At 33.9% G+C, this 24,554-nt stretch overlaps 1 protein-coding gene across 1 annotated transcript in view; it reads left to right on the top strand.

Annotated features, from left to right (window-relative positions):
- Positions 1-424: 424 nt before the first annotated feature.
- Positions 425-24,554, top strand: part of LOC150095576 (solute carrier family 4 member 11-like) — a 341,029-nt gene continuing 316,899 nt past the window's right edge. Inside the window, exons 1-2 of the mRNA XM_090410034.1 lie at positions 425-434; positions 3,969-4,053. Coding sequence (XP_090266160.1) covers position 434; positions 3,969-4,053 — 86 coding nt within the window. The 5' untranslated portion in view covers positions 425-433. The remainder of the gene's footprint in view (positions 435-3,968; positions 4,054-24,554) is intronic.

Genomic DNA, 24,554 nt, shown 5'->3' with positions numbered 1-24,554 from the left:
TCTAAACTCGAATTACTGAGTTAAAATATGACTTTACTAAAATTGCTCTTTAATCAAAAAGCGGCTTCTATAAACAAACGAACGAGATAAAATCAGCACCTATTGCTGGTCACAAAGCAGCTACTGTTAGCGCCCTCCATGTTTGGAGTAGTGCAACTACAAAGTCAATAATCACCTGCTTTATTTTTGTACTGATAAAATATTTCAATCATTTCCCTCAATTCTCAAATACACGTCTTGATATGTACAACAACGACAAATATTTTCTTTCAGATTGGGAAAGGGAGATATTTTAGCAAACAAATAGGAATCAATAAACTATGATTTGATTTCATTTAAGCAGGAATTGTATATAATAAGCAAAATAGAATGTACTTATATTCTTTTCTTACTTTTAGTAACGGACAGAGAAGAACAGAGATTCTTCACCAGAAGTAAGTCTCTTATTACATGAATAACCTTTTTATTTAACTCCCCAAGTTACATTTAGTTTTCTTTATACAAAAGCCTATGCGGGAAATGCCAATATTACAGTAAACAGCGTCATATCAAATTCGTGTTGCACAAATTCCTTAAACTAAGCCACTAATAAATGTTTCTAGCACTTTATCTAATACAGCGCCCTCTATTTACAAAATATGGTTCATTTCATGCTTCTTTGTGTTTGTTTTTCGCTTTCATTATATAATCTTCTGCACAAGCGCTGAGATAAACATTCTCGGATACCGTATATAACAAAACAAGCACGAATAGGTAGGGGAATATTTGTTTCCTACGGAGAATTAAAAACGGCATTTTTAATTGCTTAGTTTGAAAATGAAAATTTTAATTAGGCTTAATATGCTGTGTGTATATAATATTGTGCTTTTGATGGAATTTAATATGTGCAGTTGAGTTAGGACTAAAAGTTTCGTTTTGAGAAGAAACCTTTTATAAATAACCGGTCAAAGTATTTTAAATGACGATTCTGCTATTGGTGAGTAATAGTAAATTTACTGATAAATAATTTCAATGATTGAGTTGAAGTAATAGTAGCATGGTGATAACCTAGACGGGAAAAAAACGCTTAAACGTTGCTAAAAGGTTTTTTCCTCATCTAGAATAGAATCTTGCTAGCTACAATAATTAACAGCGCCTACCCGTTGTGGGGGGGGGAGTAAAGTCAATATTTGTTCAAATATTGACTTTACTTCTATTCAAGACAAAAACAAATAACTATTCCATCGCGATTATTCACTAAAGCATGAAAAACCATAGTGTTTTCGTTAAGGATAATTTGAGTAAATATTATTCATGGATGACATCGTTTTAATCTCATGTCACAGATAAAAATAGATAAATTACTTTTCTGTTCTGGTTGGTTACTTGTTAATAGATGAGGACTGCTAACTCACATTCAAATAAAAAGCCCTTACAAAGATTCTTCGGCTACTAAACAAGATTAGAATGCAGGTCTTTCCATCAGTAAGTGTCATCAAATACAACAGGTACAGAGGCTATAGTATTCCGGTATTAAAATATGAGCGCTGTTGGATAGCCTATTTCGTATTTTACCTTTCATATATTTAATGTCTGTACCCGGTAATATTTTTCATGTGATTACTTCTTGTACTGTTTACCACGCCTACAAACTAACAGCTTTAATTTTAATTAATTTTTATTATAAATCTTCCTCGGATTTTGGCATTTTAACACCTGGATTGTTACTTTTATACAGTTGTCCTGCCGATGAAATGTCAGTATATTCATGTGAAAGTGTAAAATTATGAAACTGGGCTTATTTTTATTTTAATTTCGCCTTGTATTGGATTTTATAGTTTTAAAATAAATGATTTCTGTCAATTTAAATTGCACGAGAACACACATTAGCCTAATATCAGCCGATTATAAATTAATGGTCATATTTTTCTATATGATCTGTCATACATTTTGTCCCAAATCCTAGTGCAAGTTTGCACTAAGATTTCGGGCAAAAGTGTTCTGACATTGCATAATACAAGCAGTAATTACAGTATTATATCACACCAACATTGTGATCTATTTAGATATATAAGTGCATTATTCTAATATGTTAATTTTTTTGTATCACTAGTTCTAATGTATTAGCAATTCATAATGTAATGAGTTATTTACATTGGTATAGCTGGATATTGCAAAACCTATTTACTTAACATTATATAAGTACAGAACAACCATCAGAAGACATTTTTATTTCATCTGTTGTAGGAGGCTTCTTTATTTCATTGAAAACAAAATTATTGCCTTAAAAAAAAAAAAAAAAAAAAAAAACTGACATTAAAATCACTGTGAAATAAATCGAACAGCAGAGCTCTTCGTTTGTATCCATTGTATTTATCCATAACCAAAATTTGTATACATTCTATACATCGAAATTTACAGAGATCTTATTCACCTTGTAGACTTTAATTCTTTTATTTCGCCGATCTTACAAAGAAAAACTCCTGATCTTACACAACTACAAAGTTATTTTATTATTATTGTTATATATCCACTGATAGAGCATGTGGACTGCTCTTAGTGTTCCATTAGAACAAAATATCAAAGCGAATAAGAAATTCTTTTCAGAACCTAAGCACGGAATTAGTGTTCTAGATGCTACCTTATAGTTCGAAGCCTTTTTTTTTCGTCTCTGTACGCTGAAACAGTTTTGATAATAGTTAATAAAACAGCTTGTATTAGTTTCTTTTGTTTTATTTATACATGTAATGTGTGCAATTATTTCTGCTTGTGTTTTACAAACCAGAATACGTCTTACCAATCCAATCCCCGGTCGGTGTTTTTTTTTTTTTTTTAATGTTTCGTAAATTAATTGATACGTATACTTTGTTTCACTTAACTACCAGCATTAATTTCGAGGATAGTTTCATGATTTAACTCCTGACTCATAGATAGCAGTGTTATTTTTGATCCTGAACGGATCAAAAATAACACTGCTTTTGTTGGATGTGTAAAGTGAAAAACTGAAACTTAGTTAGTCGCTTGCTCACTAGATGGCGCTTAATTTTAATCGAAGTTTATTTTTGTATTAAGAAATTTATTATTCAATTTTTGCATTATAAAAAGAAATTGACATTCTCCAGCCAGTTTTCAAACAAAAGTAAAAAAAAATTTGGTGGATCCTTAAATAACGTATGAAAAAACATTTCATATGTAACGTAGTAACCATTGATAATAGATAGTTCATTGTGAATAATTCTAACATAGATATGTGTTTTAAATATATATATATATATATATATATATTATGGATAACTTAAAATTCTTTCTAAAAATCACTGTTTTCTTTATTTCTGTATATCTTGTGAATAATGCTTTTATTCTCCCTGTTTAAATTGTTCCACAACACAGGGATTACGAATTAACCAAAATATAATATAATATAATTGAGTCAAAGATCAGGATGTTTTCCTCATTATTATGCGTTTATTTTGAAATAATAAATAGAAACAAAGAAGACTCGAGCAACATATTTGAGTAGCTAAAATTTTAAAAAATTCCTTCATCATAGAATAGAATACTCGTTTAATCCCTCTGCCGATATGTACAATTCAGTTTGATTGTAATGCGGGAATAGTTGAGAAAGAAAACTGGAAAAGTAAATTAATAAATTTGGATATTTTTCCTTTATTATTTTGAATATTGTCAATCTGAGACCAAATAAAGAAATAATTATAGAAATATGAAAGATGTAAAAAAAATTTGGTCAATAATTAAACTACCTATTACCAACGACATGGTAACACTACTCAGTGTTATGGCAATACGTCATTAATCGTAGCACTTTATAACATGAAATGCCTACTTAATATTTTCCTTTTTTTTCTGTTTGTCAATATTCCAAAACTGAATCGTTAATCTTATTTTATGTTGCATTTATGTTTATAAAAATAGATTGTGTAATATATTAGACCACGGCTCATTTTTTTTTTTTTTCGCATTTATTGCAGTGCATCTATTGTCCCGAACTATACAAGGGACTTACGTCAGTGAAGGTGGAGGTTTTGACTACGATCAGTCCTGGCTCTGTGCCATGTAAGTGCATATTTTTGACTTTTTAATGTGTTCTGTTTTATATATATATAATATATATATATATATTTTTTTTTTTTGTTGGGGTGAACTAGACATTTATATCGATTAAAAAATCATTTGTTTGGCAAAACCTTGTTTGAGGACTTCATTAATAAAGTATCCTAGAATTTTTTTTTTCCAGTGTGTATCCGTTTGTCTTTAGCGCAATCAACTGGAAAATATTAAAAGACAAATGCCGAATAAGGAGATAGAGGATTAATCATTGTATTGCAGTGGCGCACTGAGGATTTAATCTTGGGGGGAGGGAGTATACTCAGCTCTTCCCCGGATTAAATTTTGGGGTGGGGTGGGGGGAAGAGTTGAATAGACGATTTGAGAACACATACTACGCATTGCATACGAGCTATGACTGAGCACCTGCATGATCGCCAATACATGATACCCGTGATCTCCTCTGGCCTGGCTCGAGCAAACGAAGTGGCGCACGAGCACTACTTCGTTTGCCTTGCGTTCACAACGGCCAAGATTCCGATTGCTAAGGGTATTCCCACCTTATGTGACCGCTATTTGATAAGTAGCATAGAAATATTATAGAAGAAACGACACAACATAAATTTTAAAAAAAAAAATGAATTTTAATTAGGAAAAGGTTTTTGGAAATTTTTCTAGTGTTTTTTTCCATTTTCTTTTGGAGGGGGCCAGGGCCCCTTGGCCTCCTCCCTCGGTGCGCCAGTGTTGTATAGACAAAATTAAGTAGTAATTTTGAATAAATGAAGGAAGCAGTTTACAACTTAATGAATTGCCATAATAGACAGAATACGGAATTTATTATTATACTAAGTGAAAAGGGAAATAAATGGAATCAGAACATTGTGTAAGCATTTTGACAATTTAATTTTTGTATTATTATTTAAAAAATAAAATAAAATAAACAAAAGAAATAATACGAGCTCATCCAAATTATATATATATATATATATATATATATATATATATATATATATATATATATATATATATATATATAGGAAAAAGAGATTATTAAATATATTAAAAATTCGGTTACAGTTTCAGAACATTATGAAGAAATATTGGAATATTATTTCAAATGACGAATTCAAAACGGATTTTTATTTACTTCCATTAATGTATTTAAAAATAGCATTTAAAAAAGTTTCGAAATAAACTTATCTAGTTGAAATAATATAACCATTCCCTAATTTATACTTGGAGCATCTAAAGATTTCTGCTAAGATATTCTTATTTGTAGTAAGATATTATTTGGTTTATAGAAGAAACTGCAGGTAATGATGCGCAGATGTCAAAAGTAGACTGTATGTATAACATTAAGGTACCTGATTCGGAATAATTTGTTATCTTCCCGACATTGGTGGACATGACTAGAGAGATGTAGGTCAAGGTAAAAAAGAACGAGAAAAATAAAATAAAACACTGTTCCGATGTTGCACCAAACACAAAACTGTGGTTATTGATTTCTAGTGTAAGCCTGCAGTTTAGAAACCCAATTTTTTTTTTTTTATCATTGATTGAAGTAAAGTCGTAGCGTGCTTTGAGATACGATAAATAATGGATGTATACCATGACATCATTTATGCTGCGTTGAATATAAAATTATATTTAAATATCACCAGTGCACAAGATATTCAAGAAGCGAAGAACTAAAAGAATTAGGAAATAAAATAAGGAAAATGTAACAACAAAACATTTTTAGCCAACTCGAAATGTACGTCCTGTATTATAATCTGAAGTAATATAAATATGGAAAGCAAAGCAGCTTATAAAATATATATGCAACGGAAATGACGCTAGTCACTACAACGTCGTCTGTCGTTTTGAGTTGCAAAAGACTACTTATTTGGTGTTATCTTAATCAGTAAAAAACAAAGTGGAACTGAAATCCTCTTAGCTGCTTGCAAAATGTAAACGAAATAAAAAAAAACTGATCTCAGATAGAAACTTTACTTCAAAAACGTTAAAGAATGTACGTTAGAGTGCAGAGTAGAAAAATGGAGGAAAATATAAACACAGGTTGTTTTAAAATATTAAAAAAGCAATGTTTGACAATTAACATTTTAAACTGTAATTTCAAATAGTGCGTATTATTTTTTATATTTGTCGATTTCGTGGGATGAAAAAAAATCCGATTCATGTAAAATCTTTTGGTTAATAAATATTCTGTTATGAAAAAAAAAAAAACCATTTTAAAATAAAAAGTATTACTTGTTCTAAGAAATACCGGCTTTTATTTCACCGGAAGATTGAACCAGGTAAAAAGCATTTTCTGTGCTCTTTGAATTTCAGAGGAATGCATTAAGCTATTTTTGTAGCATTGTCATTTGATAAGACGTAATTCTCTAGTCTTTTTTTTTTTTTTTTTTTTTTTTTAAAACGTTTACGCCTCCCCCCCCCCCGTACTGGAGACAAAGCATAGTACGAACTAAGCAGGAAATGACAACAGAGAATCGGATAGCGGCTAATCTTAAGGAAAGATTAGAAGAAGAAAAAAAGTTATCGATTTGAAATACTATGACGGCGACTAAAGACGAGGATTATATGGCTATTACCAACGGCATCCTGATAAGATGTGCGGGAAGAGATAAGAAGCTAAAATAGAGTTCCTTGCTGGGTTTCGAAAGAAATAGTTAACGCCTGAGTGAATTCAGAGATCAAACATGACTATCGTTCTTATCTCTCTCTCTCAAAAAAAAAAAAAAAAGAATATTCGAGTTTGAGTGGAGGCTACATAAACAAATAAACTTAAAATATCACTAAATTCCACTGCATCTATATGGGCAATTAAGAAGTCTGTTTATAATTATTAGCATTAAGAAATTATTTTCTCAAGCCGTCCTATATCACTGTTCTTATTTATTTTTTTTTAATCTAAAATTCGTCGATGGAACAGCCACAAATATAATGCTTTATTCAAGCGATAATAATATAACAGATATTCATTTCTAAATCTTTATATCAACAGTATGGATTGTACGAATTCATTTATGTCATTGTAAATATTTGAATAAAATATGATTTTTGTTAATATTAACAAAAGCGAATATTAACAAAAAATAATAATAAAATAATTTAAGAAAGGCTAATTCAGACTTATTTTCCTCTCAAAATAAACAATTCAGTTGCGAGGACGAACAAACTGGGGATAGAGTAAATAATCGGTCTGTTCTAAGAAATATTCTATTTATAAAAGAACATTGACTTGATGATAACAGACGATTAGATCATCTAGTAAGACGTATTATGAATTCTCCTATTTGATTGATTTTTTAACCTTCCTTTAAAGACAAAAATCAAAGTTTTGCATAATTTGCAGTATAATATATTATGAGCATGAATAGCAGTTATCTGAAACATCCAGCACTCAGAGAATTGCGCATTTATTGATTGATCGTTTAAATAAGTCATTCGCTGTTGAATTAAAGTAGCGAAGACGACATTTAATTTGAGGGTGATATTTCAAATGCCAGAGGTTTTTCTCGTGAATGGAACACAAATGTATCTCGTCTGGATATTTGCTGATTCTGGCAAGTTATATTTTTGGCAATATTATTCACAAAGATGCATACGAATAACTGACAATAATGAAGGTTTAAACATAAAACACAAAAGTTTGAAAACAGTGCAAAAAATTGGTCATAAGCACATTTTTCTGCACAAAAAAAAGGAATAAAAAAACGCTGATATGTAACAGCAATGTGAGCTTAGTTGCCATAGAAACCTATTAGATTTCGTACTGCTGTCATAAATTGTAGTTTGATTTTATTCTATTTTGTTATGTTTTAATTTAGTGATTATATAAACAGAGCTTTTTTTTTAACAAGGCAATGTTCTGTTAGATTTATCTTTTCACATATTCTTCTCCATAACTGTTCGTTTTTGAACAGTATCCGTCAATAGTCAGACGAATGTCTGTAATATCAGAGCAATGGCATAAAAGGTATAAATTCATTATTCGACAGTACAATTCGGATATCAGGTTGCCATTTTTGATTCTTGTGAAGATTGCCTTTGATAGTCGATTCCACTTTTCTGATCCTTTTGTCATTTGTGAAACATGATTGTGTAATATATGTCGTGAAACTATAGGGCGATGTTGAAAATATCGTATTTTAGTGTTGTATAAAACAGCCATATCCGTGCTTTGTTGTATATGTAAACGTGGAAATATTTCAGGCACTTCGATATACGCTAGTTTGCTATAAAAAAAAAAATGATAGGACAATAAACTAGCAAATGCTAAATACTTAAGCTACTATTGAATAAGATGGCTTATGATTAGATAGCATTCGGTTGAAAAAGACTTGGAAGCAGAAGCATGGAGAGAACAATAACTTAAATTAACATAGCCAATGAGCCATGTTGATTGATTTAAAAAGCGTGTACGGTATTCAATGCGTATTAAGTTCATAACCTTTGTGGACGAGATTGACATTGAAACAAAACATCTTAATGCCCTTATGGCTGTTGAGCAAATGCCTCGGTGGCTCTATTATCTTTATTTGGAGGCTTTATCAACCATTGGAGTGTAAATATATGAATATTTTCTATTCATTCTAAAGAATATTCATTACCACCGAAGTGGTAATGACTGACATTTACATTACAATAATCTTTTAAACAAGAAGCATTTTATGGGTTTTTCATTTCTATATCACGTGTGCATTTAAATCGAAGCAAATTGAATTTTGACAATATCATCAACGGCCCAAATATTTTTCTGCTTCAAAAGACAAGATGTCAGCACAAACAAACTTGATAGGGAATGGCTCAAGAGATTTGACGAGCGTCAGTCGAAAGTTTGTGAATATAAAGGATGGTACTGTCTTGTCATCTTAGCCCGTGAGGAAATACACGCGTCGAACTCCTTATCACCTCTTACGCTCTGTTGGTCAGTCTTTTCTGCTGCTCGTAAAGGAATCATATCAACGTACTACCCTCGGAAAAATGCACGTAGCTATATAGCAGAAAGTAAAGAGGAATGTGCCCCTCAAATCATAGGACAGCGGGCGAATGATGCGAAGTTTGTTTTTTTTTCTGCCTCGCACATAACCATCTCTGATTTAGACCGATAAGGCCGATGTTTGTTATCTGTACAAAATAAACGAGGAAAAAGTCGATTTAGAAAATGCTTAGATTAATATGCAGTTAATTTATTGGGAATTTGTTGGATGTAGCTTCCATAGAGGAGAAAATAATAGTGAAAAATAATATTTGGAAAGCTGAATAATTTATTCTAGTCTGTATTGTTCATGTCGAAGTTTCTGGAACAGAAAACTATGTAGACATAGAAATACATTTTTTTTTTTTTCATCCTCTTTTACCTTGCGGTGTCGAGTATTTTTCTACACTTAACCGCTACCTTATCGAGGATAAGGTGGTTAGCCCTATGCCTTCCGGTGTGTGTGTGTCCGATGTCTGTAGAATCGTGTGTTCACCGGCAGGTTTGTCTGTTCAGGGGAACAGACAAACCTGCTTTTCCGGGTGGGAAAAAACCCTACCTCCGTATGAGATCGGCAAACTCATCTTTAGTCGAAAGAGATGAGATGAAGGTTCCTCACGTCACTGACGGGAATCGAACCCAGGTCTTTCCGACCAAAGGGCTTCGTCTATACTGACTAAGCTACGGAGGCTCAAATAATTTACTGGCTGAAATTAATTATTTACAAGCTGACGCTTCGCTAGTACCAGCCCTTAGTGAAGACGCAAAACAAAATGACCTACATAACAAAGAACAACCACATACATGTGGCCACAGTGGCTCTATTTGTGGCTGATTCCTACTATCACTGATGATGCGCCAAAATCTCTGCAAGATTATACCGTCCGTTCTGTTACAGTTATCTGGGGTTCTGTTGAACTCATGCAGCTTGCACGAACATTCTCTCCGATTTCAACTGGTATTTGTGAAGTTACCGAATCCGGGTAACTGCAACAGAACCGATGAAATGATCTTGAATAGATCTTGGCGCACCACCCTATCCACCCATCATCAGTAATAGTCAAGAATCTCCACAAAGAGCGCCACTGTCGCTCTTCCTGCATGTAATTATCCTAGTTATCCAGTTTATTTTGTTTGCTTTCACCGAGTGCGCATTGTTAAAGGTTGCCTTTGATAATGCTAGGTAAAGGTCGACTTATAAATAATTAATTTTAGTTAGAGTAAATTATTTATTTGCACTCCTGTGTTTACGTAGTTTTCTGTTCCAGAATCTTCGACATGAAACATACAAAGAACTACAGAAATTAGAACGTGTAAATAGTCTGCATTATATGTATATCACATGTGACATTTAGATAAACAACACCGAATAAAAATATCTTCAAGGGTTTTCAAATTCCTGAAGTCTTTCCTTGTGTTTGAGTTGGTTAATCATTAGTTACGGATATTGGAATAATGCACGTGACAGTTTGTTGATAAAGGAATCTGAAAATAATTTAAGCAAATGTAATGTATTATCAACAGTAATGATGGTAAAATCATGTAATTGCTGCCTGGCAAAACATTTGTAAACAAAGTACTGCGCGCGCCCTCTAAAGTTATAATCCAGGAGACCTGCTTCGAGAGACGAAATCTGCAATGTCTTAAAGCCACTTGAATTCTCTCTAAACACGGTGGTAGTCACGCACAGGGCATTGAAGACCGTGTACAATCAAAAGCATGCTGCAGTGGAATTCGAAGACAAGCCGCCGAAAAAAAAAAAATAATCATGACATGATTCAACTTGAACGCGCTATGCGTTTGTAGCCTACTTTTAATGAAAGTTCGCAGGTGCTTCTCACGTAAACGTTTTCTTTTTTTTTTTTTTCATTATTCATCACGTTTGAGTTATTTCAATCGATCATCACACAACTTAATTCATTGAGAAGTGGACCAAAACGGTCATCTCACAACTGAATCAATTTGTTACAGTTGATTATAATATTCTCATAGGAACGGTTTCTCATTACAGCGTGACTTATTATGGACATAAATAATTACATTTTTTATGTGAATTCCGTCCATGAAAAGCTGTTAGACTAGAATACATTAGTACCGGTACCGTGAGTGGGCTAAGAGTTAATCTAGGAACCCTTCCATAGAGATCAAACAATAGGTAGCTTAATAAGATATATAAGGATGAGTTAGTACACACCAGCCCAGTAGCAATATTTACTCGTCTTATGCAAAAGCCATCAACTGTTAAATGCCCCTGTAAGAATTCATTAGGCTTCTGATTACATGGATCGCTCACGTGTGCCTGATTGGCAATTATCTCTTTCGATTTTCTGTTTCAGAAAATATATTAAGATGGAGGATGTCACAATCTGCCCAACTCATGTCGAATTGTTTTTCTTGTCGATCTGTGGAATATACAACTGTGTATCATCATGGAAACGTCAAGTATGAAAGCATTTGCCGAGTGGATAACGTATCCTCTCTAATTATTCCACATGGGTATTCCTTTGTGATTTTTTTAATAGATGAAAATGAATTCCATAGACCAGTGTGAGACTACCACCCAGCTTATTGGTGGCTTGAAAAAGTTCCATCTTTGGTCTGTGTTCAGAATCATGACCGCAGTTCTGAACGTGCTATTATCAGCCATTCCTGGATGGGGCTGACATAAAATTCAGTGAGCTATCCTATGGAATTTAATGAAATTTGCTGAATTTTTAATGGCCTCGTGACCAAAAAGGTGGCCCGGTAACGAAATGTGGAGACACTGCACTTTTTTACCGCAAACCCTTCAACTTCTGCTTACAACAACAAGGATAGTTTCCCAAAGAAAATCACTCGAGGAATCAGGAAAGAATGTCAAGTTTTCAGAATGGCATCCACTACCTGGTAAAGTCTCAGTGCCCATAGTTTCTTGTAGATAGTTCCTCTAGCTGTCTTCAAGACGAGATCTGCTGTGAGTTAAATGTTGGGACTTGGATATGACCGGACAACAACTTAAGAAATTATCAGGGGGCCGACAGATATGTTTGCGTTTAGTAAAAGAAATTAATAAACTTTGATTCTTGTGATTGTTTTAAATAAAGTAATATAGAATAACGTGAAAATGCAATATTTGAAATCAGAACCCAATGGTTTGAGTTAACCTTTTAAGGACCGTCTCAATTTTCTTTCCTTCTATCTATCGGCTTATTTTACTAGAATGCAATTCTTCTTTCAAGACCATCCAGCCATCTGCTCCTCTGTCTACCTCTGCTTGTTTTTTCCTTTAGTATCCAGTTCTTTACGCAGTTTTGTTCAGTTGTTTTGCCTTTGATATTTAATTTACATCTCATTGCTTTAACTTTTCCTGTTAATTCATATTTTTGCTGCATTATTGATCCAATTATTCTTAATTTTCATTTTTAATTTGTATTCCATACTTTTCTATTTTGTTTACTTGTTTTAGTATTTCGTGCATCACTAAATTAAATAAGGTGGGACTTAATGAGATGAGTCACATTGCTTAATTTCTTTCATTTTAATTTCTTCAGACGGTCCTTGTGTGTACTTAAGAATGCAAGTCTCATTTTAAGTAAATCAGTTTTAATTTTTTTTTTCTTTATTTTTTTAAACAAAATCTCCATCCGCAGTGAATGTTATTTTCCAACGGTTCTATAGCGCTTTCTATGAAAATGCTGCCCATAATTTCATCAGAAATAGCGGTGGATAATTGAAGAATTCTTAACTATTTACCATTGCTCAAGTTAGCCAAAGGCATTTACGTATTCAGTCAAGAAAAGTAGCAGCTTCAAATATGCTGATACTTGCAGTAATTGAGAACTGAATCCATAGCTTTTTTATGTATCGGCCAGGGGCGGCTCGTGCATAGGCACTATGGAACTGCAACACCCCCAATTTTTCTCGATATATAAATATATTAATTTATTTATATTTGCTTGTAATATTTAATTCTATCAAAAATCCTATACAATTCTCTTATTTTGTATAAAAAAATAATAAAATCCATCTTGTAGCACTGTTTTCCACAGCGCGCCATATTGCTACGCGCGCAAGCATATGCAGGCCATAGTGAGATGTGAGCTATTAGCGTAATGCGGCACTGTTCGTCGCGCAGTTCCACTGTTTGTTTATATGCAGTTTGCGCCAACAGTAGAGTGTTCGTAGCGCTTATCGTGTTTACTCCGTCTCTTTAAATATTTGGACATTACAATTAAAGACATAACATTTGTTATAGTTTTTATTTTAGAACATTATTGGGGTTATGATAATGGATTTTATTTTTAAGTAATTTTGAATTATACCAAACTGTATAATTTTATCGATAATAAACAATATTTTTTCATGTTTAGTTTTTTTTTTTTTAATTTTTACCATAATTTTGATATTTTATCCAAACACGTATACACTGTAGTTACAATGTGTATGTTTATATTTCGAAAGTTGCAGCACCCCCACGGTTTCAAACCACGAACCGCCACTGTGTATCGGGTTAACGTCGTTCTTTAGTGATATTATTTTTCAAGAGATGAGGGTACGATGTCCAAAAACATGCTACTAAGAAGTCGAAGCATTTGGGAAGTGGGGAGTGGATTTTTTAGATTATAAAAGCAGCATATTTAAGTCGTAAACTATTTGAAGATTGCTGAATACAAACAGAATCCAACCATCGGTTTTCATTACAATTTCAAAATAATAGATATTACTAGAATTTTATAGTTACAAGCACAGGATAACATTAATTGGAAATTTTAAATTTCAGAACTTCATAAAAAAAATTAGGATCCTAAAATAAAGACTTCATTCCGATAAAGATGCTTTAACAATAAGCCAACTTAGGTTTATTCATTTGTTTCGCCGTGGCACCAAGTCAAGAAATCCATTCGATCTTGATAAGACCGCACCTAGACTACTATTCGCAGATTTGGTGTCCTGGATTCGGAGGCGACAAAGTGGAAGGGCGCAAATAAGAGTTACAAAAATTATATCGGAATTATGGAATGTAAATTATGAGGACGGATTGAGAGTATGTGGACTACTATAGTTCGCCCACCATTTCTAGATCCCTTCTTGGCTTTGTGCCAAGAATAGTCGATTCATGCTGAAGGGGAGAAAGAAATGAAGGATGTACGAATTGGTCGCCAACATGCGAAATCACGTGCTTTCTTGTCTGTCGCTGTACTAGTACTAACTTGATTTTTGTTGTTCTCTTTTTGCATTATTTTTTTATTATTAATTTGTATGATGGATCCAGTACAGTCCACAAGTTCTATTGTTACACGTTTCAGTAGCTCTTGCAAAAGAATATTGAATAATATGCTGACATTCTGCGAAAAAGAATCGTCAGAAGGCCGTCTTTTTGTTCCCCTTTCTCAAGTCATAAAACGTGCAAGTGCAATTGCGGGCGTATCGGGGTCGACTGTTAAAAGAATTCGTAGGGAATCAAAAGGTGAAGGTAAGCCAAAATTTAAATCTCCTAAAAAAAAAAAAAAAAGCGCCAGAGTAAAGAAAACCATCGAAACCGTAGCTTTGAATGATTTTGATGTAGACGTTATAAGAAGAGCTATTCACGAATTTTACGTATTCGAGATAAGAGTGCCAACTGTTCCGAAATTGATTCCTGTGCTTAAAGAAAAAATTAATTTTCCTTGGAAAAGAGAAACTTTAAGGAAAATACTTCATGAAATCGGATTTTGTTTTAAAAAGTCCCAGAATAAAAGGAAACTTATCATGGAGCGAAGTGACATTGTTTTATGTAGAACGCAGTATTTGCACCTATTAACACTCTACGTACATTTTTCCAACTGTTATACAAGCAAAATAGTTACACTTTAAAAACAGCAATGTTCGTAAAAGAAAAGCTAAATTTTCCGACCTGTAATAATAAACAAACTCAGTTTGTTTATTATTACATCCCAGAAGACAGACTGATTACCCTATTATTGGAATGGATTCTCCTTTTTCTGACATGCGCAGTAGTTTCGAGGGACCTCAAATCGGTGGGCGAACTATAGTTAATAGGAGAAAGGGGAGTGATTTGGTAGAGATCTATAAACTTCTGAATGAGAGTTATAAAATGATATCGTGTGAAATTTTTCGTTATATGGATGGTAGAGAAAGATTATCGGGGATCCATGGAAGTTTATTCTCAGTTCAAGGGTAAGAGCGAGGTTTTTCTCTATCAGAACAATGAGGGAGTGGGACAGTTTGCTTCTTGAAGTTGTGAATGCATCTAGTGTTGATTGAGTTTAAGGGAAGATGTGACAGCTGGTTTGGGTGAGGTATAAGCGCCTTCAATGAGTTGTTTAACTCTCCGGAGATCTCAGGTAATAATAAAATGTCTTTAACCACAACGTGCTGCAAATAGTTTGCCCGTCAAGTGCCCCTTAAGTTGCCCAAAGAAACTGAATTTACCGATGAAAGATTAGGACTGACTGTGTGCACCAAGCTCACCCAAACCTTCGTATAGACAAGATGGTGTCTATACGATAGACTACTACCGCCATCTTGCTGTTCTTAACACTAGATATTATCTGAAATAGTGTAAGCTCTGCAGTCGATTTTTCCTGCGTTAACGGATTAAAAACCTTAGTTTTTAATGAAAAAAAATCTTAAAAAAAGTTACTCTAATCGGCGAATAGAATGAATCGAACAGTTTTCTTCGAGTGGCCTCCCAAACTCTTATTAAAGACACATTAATAGCGAAATATTTAATCCTACTTTTAAAGCTTTTAGGGGAGAGAGATCTTAGTAATTAAATTCACCGTGCAGTATTTTAATGTATTAATCATTTCATATGTCCAGTTGCTTTTCGAGCAACTTTTTTTTCTTGCATATATTAGTTGAAAATATTTTCATGAAACCTATGATTTTTTTAAAATGATTGTTTAGGAAACGATTGGCGTTTATTTATGTTCACGTTAAATGTTCACCGCCCCCATTAAAATGAATGGGTAATAAAATTATCCTTTTACACAGGGATATAGATTTATATAGTTTTGTGTACGATATTCCTCCTTCCCTCCTCAAAAAACTGTATTGATATCAAGGAAAAGTTACGCAGAACATATGGTTATTTCATTTGGCTCTGTGGCAATGCATATTTAAGTTGAAACGTTTCATTATTTTTATAGCCTAAGTTGACTGCCAACAGGACCGTCCATTTTTATTTTCTAAATACCAGTGGTCAACAGTGTTTCTGCACTGCTTAGTAAGATCAAGAAATTTTCGTGGCTCGGTTTTGCCATGAAACATCTAATCGAGCACAGGCGATCTTTGGGGAGTTGGCAACTTTCTTTGTCCTGGTTCAATATTCTGACCACCTTTGAAAATCTGCCCATTCTTTACTCTTAATCTGTGATAATTTTGACATATTTTCACCAAATGGCTTTTTCTTCTAGCATCTTCAACATTTATGTTGTCACTCCCGAAGATTTGAATATCTTCTTCCATTACTGGAAAAACAACGTAACATAGATATGCACACACGTGACTGTGGTGATTTTATTGCACAGGCAGTCCCCGGGTTACGAATGAGACGTTCTTGAGAACGTCTTTAAGTCGGACTTGTACGCAACTCGGATCCCTGATGAACAGCGCACATGCGGTAATAATACTAGAATGACTCATATGTGGCAATACTAATACAGTGTAATACTGTAATAATAAGTTACAGAAACTATTGTGCGCTTTCTTTTAATTCAAACAAACAGAACATAAAAACAAACTCATAGAAAACGTTTAGATAAGAGAGAGGAGAAATTTCAAAAAAAGAATATTAAAGGGTGCATCAATGTCTTACTTACTGGAAGAAGCATTTCTGAAGCAAGAAGTTAGGCTAACATTAATCGGAGGATGATGGAGATGGTGCTGGAGAATCAGGATTTGATTCTATTTCTGGAGGAGGGGAGCCTACCACTGAAGTCGATTTCTTGAAAAAAAGTATATAGGGCTGTTTGCACAGCCGTTTTCTTTCTTTCATCATAAATGGCTTGTAGCAGCTGATGTTCTCAATAACTGCACGATAAACTTTTGTAAACCGCTCAATGTTAGGATCTCTTCAAGCTTGGCAATGACGAAAGGCTTCAGCTAATTCTTTTATCATAATCTTTCTTGGCTCTGGATCTTCTTATTCTTCGTAGTCTTGTGTTTCTATCAGCTGCTTCTCTATCTCCACGAGGTCTTCATTGGTTAATTCTTGTGAATGGAACTCTAGTAAATCAATGACATCATTTCATTGATGCCTACTTGCAGTACATTATCACTATCCACCACAGCTTTTCTGATTTCGGCGATGTCTTCTGTGATGCCACGAAAATCATCATAGAATTGAGGGCAAAGTTTGTTCCACACCCCTTTAAATGTTGATTGCTTCACTTCCTCCCAAGAATCAGTAATGTTTTTAATGGCATCATGGATGTTATAATTCTTTCAGAACTCTCTCAAGATCATCGCATCTTCTGTAGCCCTGACTGCTTGCGGGAATGTGAAGGTTATCTAAATTCTGGTCATCTGTTGGATGTCCAGAAGCATTTTCTAGCAAAAGCAGAATTTTAAAGGGGATTTTCTTTTACGAATAATAACGGCAGGAATAAAACAGTTCAAGAACCAATCTTCAAACATGGCAAATGTGACCCAGGCCCTTAAATTTGACTTCCAAATAACGGGAAGAGCTCCTTTAATAATGCGGCGAAGTGCGGGTTTGTTTACAAGCGCGAAAGAAACTAGTTCCCGAATTATTAATTTAATTATTTAATTATCCTTATTGAGAGCCCGTTCGTCAGTACGGAACGCCGTAACCCGGAGACCGCTTGTATAGAAAAAAAGTGTTTAACTTACGATTATGCCAGCAGGTAACTCAGAAGATACTTATTCTCGTCGAACCCTCAGTGATCAGTACTTAATAAAAGTGGGCCAATATGACCATAATCTGAATGATACTAACAGCAAGAGAAATCATTTGCAAACAGGATAACATATTTTAAAAAGTGTTTTCAAATTTTTCTAAATTTCCCCCTCCCCGCATTTTTATATCTTTCGATCTTGGCAAACCAATATTAGCGACAATCTGATGTAACTATTTCACTTTATTCGTTTACTCATGTATACTGTAAAGCAGTATTTTTGTCTTTATAAGCATGCTATGTGAACAATATTCCCAGCATGTACGACATCGGGGATACCAGTGACTGATGAACAGCCGTGTGTGTGTGTGTGTGTGTGTTTATTCGTAGTGTATGCAAAGGATGTTAAGCAGATGACATATTCATGTAATTCTTTATAGTTGAAGATGCTGTCGGATTTACTAGAAAGATACGTTTGTCTAGTGCATTGAATGTCACCAATTCTGCACGTGTAGTTCACGAGCCATCCCAGCTCAAGCCATTCGACATCGCTGCTTCATTTCACACTTGGAATTGAGTTTGATGGCCTTTCTTTCCTTTCAAATCTTTGATACCGAAGATTTGCGAAGTTACTTCCTGACGGAAAGATAAGATTGATGGCGATGTTTGTTTCGACTAGATTGACCCCGGCTAGCTAGATCGAAAATCGCCTCCCTCTGCTTTTATGTTCATCAGTTGCAATAGCTTAATGTGCTACTCCCAGTAACTCGTATTATGTGCTCATTGCACTTCTGTTCCGTGTTATATACAAGTTGCTTAACTTGAACATTTCTATGAACGGCTTATTTGTTGGAATTTTGTACTACACTTCGTTCATTTCTCTTTGCAAAAATTTCCGGTTATGTTCTTTTTCATTTCATGTAAGCATACGATATTTACACAGTGGCGGGTCGTGGCTTGAAATCTTGGGGGGGGGTGCTGCAACTTTCGAAATATACATACACACTGTAGGTACAGTATATACGTGTTTGGATAAAATATCAAAATTATGGTAAAAATTAAAAAAAATAAATAAACATTAAAAGATATTGTTTATTATCGATAAAATTATACAGTTTGATATAATTCAAAATTACTTTAAAATAAAATCCATTATCATAACCCCAATAATGTTCTAAAATAAAAACTATAACAAACGTTATGTCTTTAATTGTAATGTCCAAATATTTAAAGAGACGGAGTAAACACGATAAGCACTACGAACAATACTACTACTGGCGCAAACTGCATATAAACAACGGTAGAACTGCGCGATGGACAGTGCCGCATTACGCTAATAACTCACATCTCACAACGACGTGCATATGCTTGCGCGCGTAGCAATGTGATACTGTGGTAAACACAGTGCTGCTAGCCTCCTTCGTCCTCCTAAGTGCTACAAGATGAATTTTTCTTATTATCGTATACAATTCTCTTATTTTATACAAAATAAGAGAATTGTATACGATTGTTGATGATAAAATTAAATATTACAAGCAAATATAAATAAATTAATAAATATATTTATATATGGAGAAAAATTGGGGTTGCTGCAATTCCGTAGTGTCTATGCACGAGCCGCCCCTGCATTGACACGTCTGAAAAAGCATGCCAGATAATCTGAAACTTAATAATGCAAAATTAAATGTATAATTATGTATTGTTAAGCTATATTTACTGCATAATAAGCTTATATGGATAACCAGCAATAAAACTAGAGTTAACATTCTTAAATGTGTATGTTCACAATTGTAAAGATAGACTACTGGTTATAAGTTTTTTATAAAATTTAAATATTGATAGTTACTGAATATTATCAGTATTACTGCAGATCTTGTGTTTTTAACCTAAGAATCTCGGATTGTAAACACAGACTGTTAGGTAGCATCCGGAACTTTGCAATATAAATATTCATAATAGTCGTGTTTGTCACGTGCTACTAAACAGAAATGCGATATCTTCTGCTTGATGAGTTTGATACAAATATCATTTCTCAAAATTGTTAATGATAGCTGCAAGCGTGTACGTTTATTTGTCACGTGATTTGGTAACTGACGCGTAAAATGACAGACAAAAATGAGAATACTCCATGGCGTTTTATTATATACGATGCGCATGTACAAATCCACCTGCAATACTCAAACACGGCTGCAATGTGGAACAACTGTTTACGCCTTCAACTTACTCTTGTATTTTAAGGACAAGCCTATAATGAGAGTGGATAGCAATAATTATACAAAAATAAATCCCATTGGACAGCCTGCGCGTAGGAAAAATTTACTTACTCCTACGATTGCTGCATAAACCAACAGTGCCTGCATTGAATACATGTAATACAACTGCATGAGTTATTGATTTCTGGAAAATAATCCCTGATGGGAACCACATATCCTGGCTTGCTATTAATTTGGTCGAGATTTTTGTAATGAAAAGACTGCGAATAGTAACATTCTAAATATTTTAACGATACTTATAAAAGTAGTTCGTCGTTTTTCTTCCCAATTTCGTTAATATGCGATAAATTTGTATTTGAATTTTTCGCAATATTAAGGAGGATTTTTACTTTTTCATCACTAAACTTAGATGCAGGCCAAAACGCAATAAAATATTAAATATTGAAGGATTTCGAAAGAGCTTACAAATCCGTCATCGGGAGGTTTGAATTAGCCTTTTGGAAGATTAATATCCGAGAGAAAAGTCAATGTTCGCATTTCCTTATAGCTTTCGCAGTGTAGTCTTGTGATGAGTGTGACACGTTTAATAGATTTCGAAATGATGTAGCCGATTTAGAAAGTTAATGGCTTGCTTTACAGCAACTTCTCGACTGATATTCTCCTTAAGTACTTTCTTGTGATCTTAAACACCTTTTTTTCCTTCTTGGAAAAGCCAAAAATTTTTGAAGGTGTGCTGATTAGTTGATAAATCGAAATGATTTATCAGTCTGAATTTATAACGTGCATTAATATGTAACAAAATTCATCTCGCTATCGGATAAATATCAGGTCGAAAAATAGTTTTTCTTTTAATCTTGTAAGCATACAAACTGTCCATACTCTTTTGCAGATGACACACAGATGTTTCGATGTTAACATTATTAAATGCACTAAAGCCTAATTTTAGACTTCTAACTCCTGCATTTTGCACATGCTCTTAGAATCTTAGAAAAAGTACTAAATTTGTGCAATTCCTGTTAATTTCTCTTATCCCTTTCTTGAGTACGAACTTTCGTGATACCCCGTGTTCTCTCCCTATAAAACGATATCCTATAACACCCATTCAGAAGATTTTATACCTCTATCAGATCACCCCTCTTTCTCCTGTTAACCAGAATCTGTAATCTACATCCTCGCAATCTGTCCTCAATCTAAATCCCATAATCCGAATATAATCTCTGTAACTCTTCTTTATTCCCTTGGAACCTGGGAGACCAGATCTGTGCACAGTAACCCAGTCGCGGTCTTATCAAGGCCTTATAAAGAGGCAAAATGACTTCCTTATCCTTACATGTCAAGGTTTGCTTTAACATCGCAATTATCCTCTAAGCTGTATTTGCATGTGACCTTTAAACTTGAAATTCCTATCCACCATTACGCCAAGATCCTTGGCCTCATCAGTTTCTTGTAGCATAATCCCGCTAATATAATATGCCACTGGAAATCTCATCACTCAAAAGTGTATAACTTTACGCTTACTAACATTAAACTGATAGTCATTTTCCTTTGCCCAAATTGAAATAATTTTGTAAGTGCTGAATATCAGTAGCATCGCTGATTGCTCTGCCTATCCTCGCATCATTAGCAAACAATTGCACATCTATGTTAGATCCTTCCTAATGTCATTAATGTATAGATTGAATAATAATGACCCAAAGACTGAACCCTGAGATACATCACTGATCACCTTAAATCTGGCACATGCACACCCACCGTATACAACTTTCTGATTTCTGTCTATCAACCATCCACTGATCCAAGTCAAGAGGTTATATTCCAATCCCATTTTCTACAGTTCATGCAACAGCCTTTCGTGTGGTATCCTAATCATATGCCTTAGAAAAATCCAACATTATCATAGTGCATCCATTCCCTTTATCTAACTCGGCAGTAACATTGTTATAAAATATGAGCAAATTGCTAAAACACGATCTTCCTTTAGCAAACCCATGTTCCTTGCAGACTATAGCATGTTTGTCTACCCATTTCTTACCAACTTCTCCCAAATCTTCACTGCCATTCCAGAAATACTGATAGGTCAGTAGTTACCCTTCTATAATGGAACTATCATACATTCTTTCCATTCCTGTGGTATCATTCCTGAGCTGAGACTCAGGTTATACAAATATATGTGAAAGGCGCAGCCAATTTGGATGAGCATTCCTTTAGCAAACGGGCTGATATTTCATCTATCCCTATAGAAAAATTCTTATCCAGGTTATGCAAGAGCTCTTCAACCTCATTTTCATGAACCTCTAACTCTTCATCCAACGTAACAGTAGCACTGTGCACCATGCTACATACACCTGGTTGATATAGCTTAGAAAAGTGAGCATGCTTAAACAATCCCATTATTTTCTGACACGCAAGTACCATCTGCACTCAGTAGAGTTATACTTTAATTTTTTTTTTTTTTTTTTTGCTTGCGGCGTAACGATAAAATTCTTTTGGATTGCCTTTAGCTTTCATGGCAATTTCTTTTCATACTTCGATTTAGCTTTCAGCACATACTCGTTACTTTTCTGGCCTGAGCTTTATATATTTCATAACTCCTCTCGCTCTTATTCTCACGATATTCTTTCCATTAAAAAAAAATACTATAATGTAGTGCTAATCTCTTATTAATTAAAAATCAATAAAACAGAAGATCTATATTACATCTCAAGACACATTTTTTATTTTTATTTTTTTAATAGTCCATATTTTAAGGCATTGTAAATGGAAGTATTGATAAGAAAAACCGCATATCTTTTTTCAGTAATTTTTCCTAAAATATGAAGTCGGGTTTTGTAGCTAATTTTGGTTGCCGATTGAAAAATTTCCGTTCTTTCATTGGCTTGCTTTCAAGCTATGTTTTAAACGCCATACTTCAAAATTGAATACATGGAAAAATATAAAAAATATAAAACTGAAATCATTTACAGTCCATAAAAATTACTTTGGTGTTCTGTGGTCCACAATATATCGACCTTAAGTCATTAAATTGTTATTCAAAAGCGTATATATTCGATGAAGCTAAGCATCGTACTAATATTAATGAGATTTGAAGCTAGTTAAGTACATTAAAAAGGTCTTTGCTTCTGTTTTCCAGATTATCTACACATAGTTATGGGCACCAGGGTTTCTTCGTGATGGGGAAGAAGTGGAGAGGGTCCAGAGACGAGTGACCAAGATGATAGCAGTCTTGTGCAATGAACCTTATGAGAATAGGTTGAAGATATTGGACGATAGGCGAAGAAGGGGTGATATGATTGAGACATTCAAATTACTGAAGGGTTTTATAAGATTGATCCAGAAGATATTTTTGAAAATATGACTGGTGGTGGGAGGACTAGGGACCATGCATGGAAGCTGGGCAAGAGCGTGGTTGACAAGGGTGTTAGAGCTAGGTTTTTTACTTGGAGAGTGGTGAATGAGTGGAATAAGCTTCCAGAGTCTGTTGTGGGTGCTACGACCGTGAATGAGTTCAAGGCAAGATATGATAGATACTGTGTGAATGTTGAATAGTTGTTCCAGACATGATGTTAGGGCCTCCCTCGATGAGTCTGTCGACTCCATGGAGTTTCCCGGAACAATAATAATAATAGTACCAATGTGTGCTAGGTTTACATCATTTCGCGGGGTCGGAATTTTATAAAAATCATTCGCTAGCTTTGTCATTTTTATAATTTTTTTTTTTTTTGTCCGTCTTGTTTCATTAATAGTTATTACATGTCTGACCTCAATGCTTGAAATTACTCTTCTTCGTAAGTAAGAAGTATATAATATCTTATTAGAGAAAATTACCTTAATTTCTTCATTCTTTATTTCTCAAGTCTTGATAAAAACAAATATTTAATTATGTATAACCTTAACTGGTGGATGACTGTATTAAATCATCCCGATATTTCAGTATCCTTTCCTATATCACATTTATTTGGTATAACTTCTGTATTGTATAACCAATTAAGTTGAATAGATCTTTTGGGGGGGGGGGGGAATTCATATCCGATCAGTTAGCATAATTCAAGGAAATCATGATCGGGAGGGTTGTCGTAAGGTTTCACGCTATACCATATGTTATTTTGTGATTATTAATCACTCGACTACGTAGAAATCTCTTACAGTCAGACCCCCCCCATTTTTTTATTATTTTTTTATTTTTTTTTTATTTTAAATGTTGCGCCCATATACAAGAGGTTGGCTGGTCAACTATACACCTTGTAGTACGTTAGTACCGTATATGGGTACTAACTTACCCATATACTTACTTTTAGATGCAAACGCAAGTGTGTGGTGTAGCAGTTCAGTGGGAAGTTTTCGGTATCTAGATCACATTACTATGTAAATAAAGAGTTTAATAAAAAATAAATCGGCAATTAAAACCCGTCAAGTTTCGTAAAAAAAAAAAAAAAAAAAAAAAAAAATATATATATATATATATATATATATGGG

The sequence above is a fragment of the Typopeltis vanoorti genome, chromosome 20, assembly GCF_054136105.1.
Source record: "Typopeltis vanoorti isolate ZY-2024b chromosome 20, IOZ_Tvanoo_1.0, whole genome shotgun sequence".
Taxonomy (NCBI): Eukaryota; Metazoa; Arthropoda; class Arachnida; order Uropygi; family Thelyphonidae; genus Typopeltis; species Typopeltis vanoorti.
Note: the sequence above shows the minus strand (reverse complement) of the source record. Positions and strands in the feature narration are given on the sequence as shown.